The sequence below is a fragment of the Hipposideros armiger genome, unplaced genomic scaffold (assembly GCF_001890085.2).
Source record: "Hipposideros armiger isolate ML-2016 unplaced genomic scaffold, ASM189008v1 scaffold_252, whole genome shotgun sequence".
NCBI classification, from domain to species: Eukaryota; Metazoa; Chordata; class Mammalia; order Chiroptera; family Hipposideridae; genus Hipposideros; species Hipposideros armiger.
This window is the reverse complement of record NW_017731602.1, coordinates 307882-311296: the sequence shown is the minus strand read 5'-3', so window position 1 is coordinate 311296 and position 3415 is coordinate 307882. Positions and strand designations below refer to the sequence as shown.

The 3415-nt window shown below is 40.2% G+C and overlaps 1 protein-coding gene across 1 annotated transcript in view; it reads right to left on the bottom strand.

The window, feature by feature from the left end:
* MCTP1 (multiple C2 and transmembrane domain containing 1) overlaps positions 1–3415 on the bottom strand; it is a 282291-nt gene that overhangs the window by 28171 nt on the left and 250705 nt on the right. Inside the window, 1 exon segment of the mRNA XM_019655912.1 lies at positions 2532–2652. Coding sequence (XP_019511457.1) covers positions 2532–2652 — 121 coding nt within the window.

Genomic DNA, 3415 nt, shown 5'->3' with positions numbered 1-3415 from the left:
TTTTAACTTGATGAAAATTTAACAACCAATAATAAAATGTAGGTGTGTCTTGATTACCTGAAATTCTTATTTTGCTTGGTTTATTTTTTTCAATCATAATTTCATATTCTGTTTAAGAACTGTCACTGTGAAAATGTGCTAAAATTTAGGACGGTGTTATTTCTTCAAAGCTACAACTATGACTTCTTTCCAAGCAATATGTTCTAAATTTCAGGAAGGAAATTGACAGAACTTTCATAAAAACCAAAGACTGGCAGGAACAAAGTAAATAATGATGAAACTGAGCAATAGATCATCCAGAAGGAGTATCCCCTGCCAAAAAGAATGTGGCATTTCACCCTCTGAGAAACAAATGGACACTGTCCCACAGAAGGCCAAGACTCACATGTCAGCATCACTTACTTTTTTATCCTTTCGCCACAGGAAGCCACTTCATCTAGGATGTTCTGGACACTGATACATACCTCCTGGATGGCATAGATTTTATTCATAAATCCCTTTTTTTCACTGTCCTAAAATAAAATAGAGAGGCTCTGTATGAGTAATGGTATTCTTCAGTGCTTGAGTTTTCTAATTGTCCCTCTTATACTCAAATAAACTTCATGTCCGCATATACATAAAGATACAGGGAGCCCATGAGAATTTCAGGATATAAAGAGGTGGAGGAGTAAGGGTAGCCAGCATCACAGACCTGTGCTAGTATAAAGGTGGCTGCAAAGCACGAGACTCAGATTCTGTTGCTCCTGCCCCTATGAACACAAATATTTCAGCTGGGGGGAGGGGAGGTGTAAAGATGTAAGACCGGTCATGTCTCAGAATGACCACACCTGGAATCTGTGCTGACCCCGGATCCACCATGACTCACTACTTAGCAGACCCAGTTTTTTAACCTCCACCATCCACACACATAAGTTTGGTCATCCACACACATAAGTTTGGTCTTCGCTCCAGGTATTTCAACAGCAGAGAATGCTATGTGCAAATGAGAGGACCCGTGAGCAATGAAAACTACAAAAAAAAAAAAATGACAAGGTCAACAAATCCATGAAGCAGACACTTCCTAGATGGTACCTCAGATATATGAGATACACAGTAAGCTTGGCCCCCTCTTTCAAATAACAGCCACAAACTTCATAATATAGTTACATATGCTATATTAGGGTTCTCACTAAACATTTTCCCCCCTTTGTGCTTGGTTCTTCATTTTAAAACTTAAGCAAAGCTGGTATGCTCCAGGGAACAGGTAGATGGGGTCTGAGCATAAAGCACCCAGAGAGTGGTGTGAGCTTGGGGAAAGTGTGCACATTTTGTAATTTTAGACCCAGAGGAAGAAATAGTGGTGGCCTTTCACGACAAAATTCTGCTTAGTCGCCTGGCATCACAGGCACTTGCCTAGGCTGTTTGGTGGAGACCATCCAACCCCGATTCGATGACTACATTCCTCCATGCCAGCTTGAATAGCTATGGAAATGTAGATCCAATTTCATTACTTTAACTTCTTTTGAACAGTTGAGCACTGTGCCAGAACACTTGAGACCTCATGTGGCAGTCAGTGCTTGCTGAAAGCAGCCAGGAAGCTAGAATAATAATGTCGTCATGTTGCACATTTACATACTGACTTTCATTTCAGAAGAGTCTAAAGCACTTTGCACTATGAACACTTGGCTAAGGCTGGCATTCTGCCACCTTGGAAACCAAGGGCAAGCGAATGACAGGTACGTGTACAGCCTCCAAGGACTACAGGGTACAGTGGGACTGAGGATGCGGTGGCCAGTTCTATAACATGATCTTTTGGTACTAGTTTCTTAGAGCCTTCGTTTTGAATTTAATTCCCGTGGGAGAGATTGCCTACATTATTCATCTTGCTTTTGCCAAAATGGACTGTCAGATAACGAGGTAGACGAGATGTGTAAGGCTCAAAGTATAAGGAAAAATTACATACTCTTGGGAGTCCCCACTGTCTTCAAATGTTGTCCTTCACTTGTCATTACAGACATGGGTGCATCACTTTCTTGTCTTTTTTCCCTTCCCACTAATTAAACAAAATGCATTAATTTCACCTATGCACTTTTACAATTTAGAATAAAATGGATGACCAGTGGCTCCTTTTAGTTCCTTTCATAATTACAAAGTTGGTCTGCTCTAATCATCTCCATGGACTTCAGCGTTCTCTCTCAAGCACCAGCCAAGTTCATTTATGTCTGTGAGGTAAAGTGTTCTTATATTTTTCAACATACAGAATAAATCAAGCTGGATTGAAGTATGCTGGTTATTCTCAGAGTTCATTGAAAAGAATGGCTTACCAGTTTGAAATTATGATGTGAAAAATATTTCCTTCATAATAGCAATAAAATATATAAAATACTTAAACATAACCTTAAAAAGAAATGTATAGAATCTATACAAAGCAAACAGAGATACTGTGTTTCTGCACTGNATAGGGAACTACTGACAGTATAACTCATCCCTTAAAAATAGTTTGTTCTTAGCAGCTAAGACAGTTTAAAAAAAAAAAAAAAGGCGTTACTTACCCCAGACAAGGACAATGTATCTCAGTGGAATGAAGTACAGGATGACTATGAATACACAGAGGGCCACAATGGCCAGCCAGCTTAAGAATGGGACAGTCCAGTTGAAAGTACTGAAGGAGAAATTAACACATCAGCAATCTGGCATTTCTTATAAGGAAATTAGAAAAGGCCTCAAAGACACATCAGGAAAATATGAAATTGTACATAATGTGGATAAACGTTAGTGTTTTTTATTTCTTCTAATCCCCTGGTAATGTATATTATGTTCATTTGGGGTGGAGTTTGTCCAGGGCAGTTTTTGATCCAATAAAGTATGATTTTAAAGAGATTTTCTTCCTGCACTGTGCCTCAGCATAACACAAAAGTTATTCCTTAGCTTTGTGGCATATGGCTTGCTTTTTGTGTCTTTCTCTAGGTCAAATGTTACCTAAAAAAAAAATTATTTATTTTTTTAGTGAAAGAGCCAAAGTTGGATCAATCTGGTTGTCTTGTTTTCAGTAACTCTTAGGGTCTGGCTTTTCTGTCTCTGTCTTTTTCCTCCCATGGCCAGAATGAGTACCCTGTAACTGTTGCCAGGTAAAGGACCATGACTTCCCTCCCTCCCTGACACCTGTGCTTGCCTTGCTTCTGCCTGCTTGCAGAGAGAACAGAAGGCTGAGGGTCTGCTGCTTTCCTGTGGCCCAGCTCAGAGCCATCCATCACTCCATTCCATGTGTGAGGGCACTGGCTCTTCACTCAGAAACCCCCCCTTCTGGGCAGCCTCACTGAAGGGTTCCCTGTGTTCTTTCTCCTCTTGGAAGGATAAATGTCAAAGAATCCTTACCGGTGTAGCGAATGTCAGGGGGAAAAGACTGCCCTTGTCTATTTCCACAATGCATTATAGT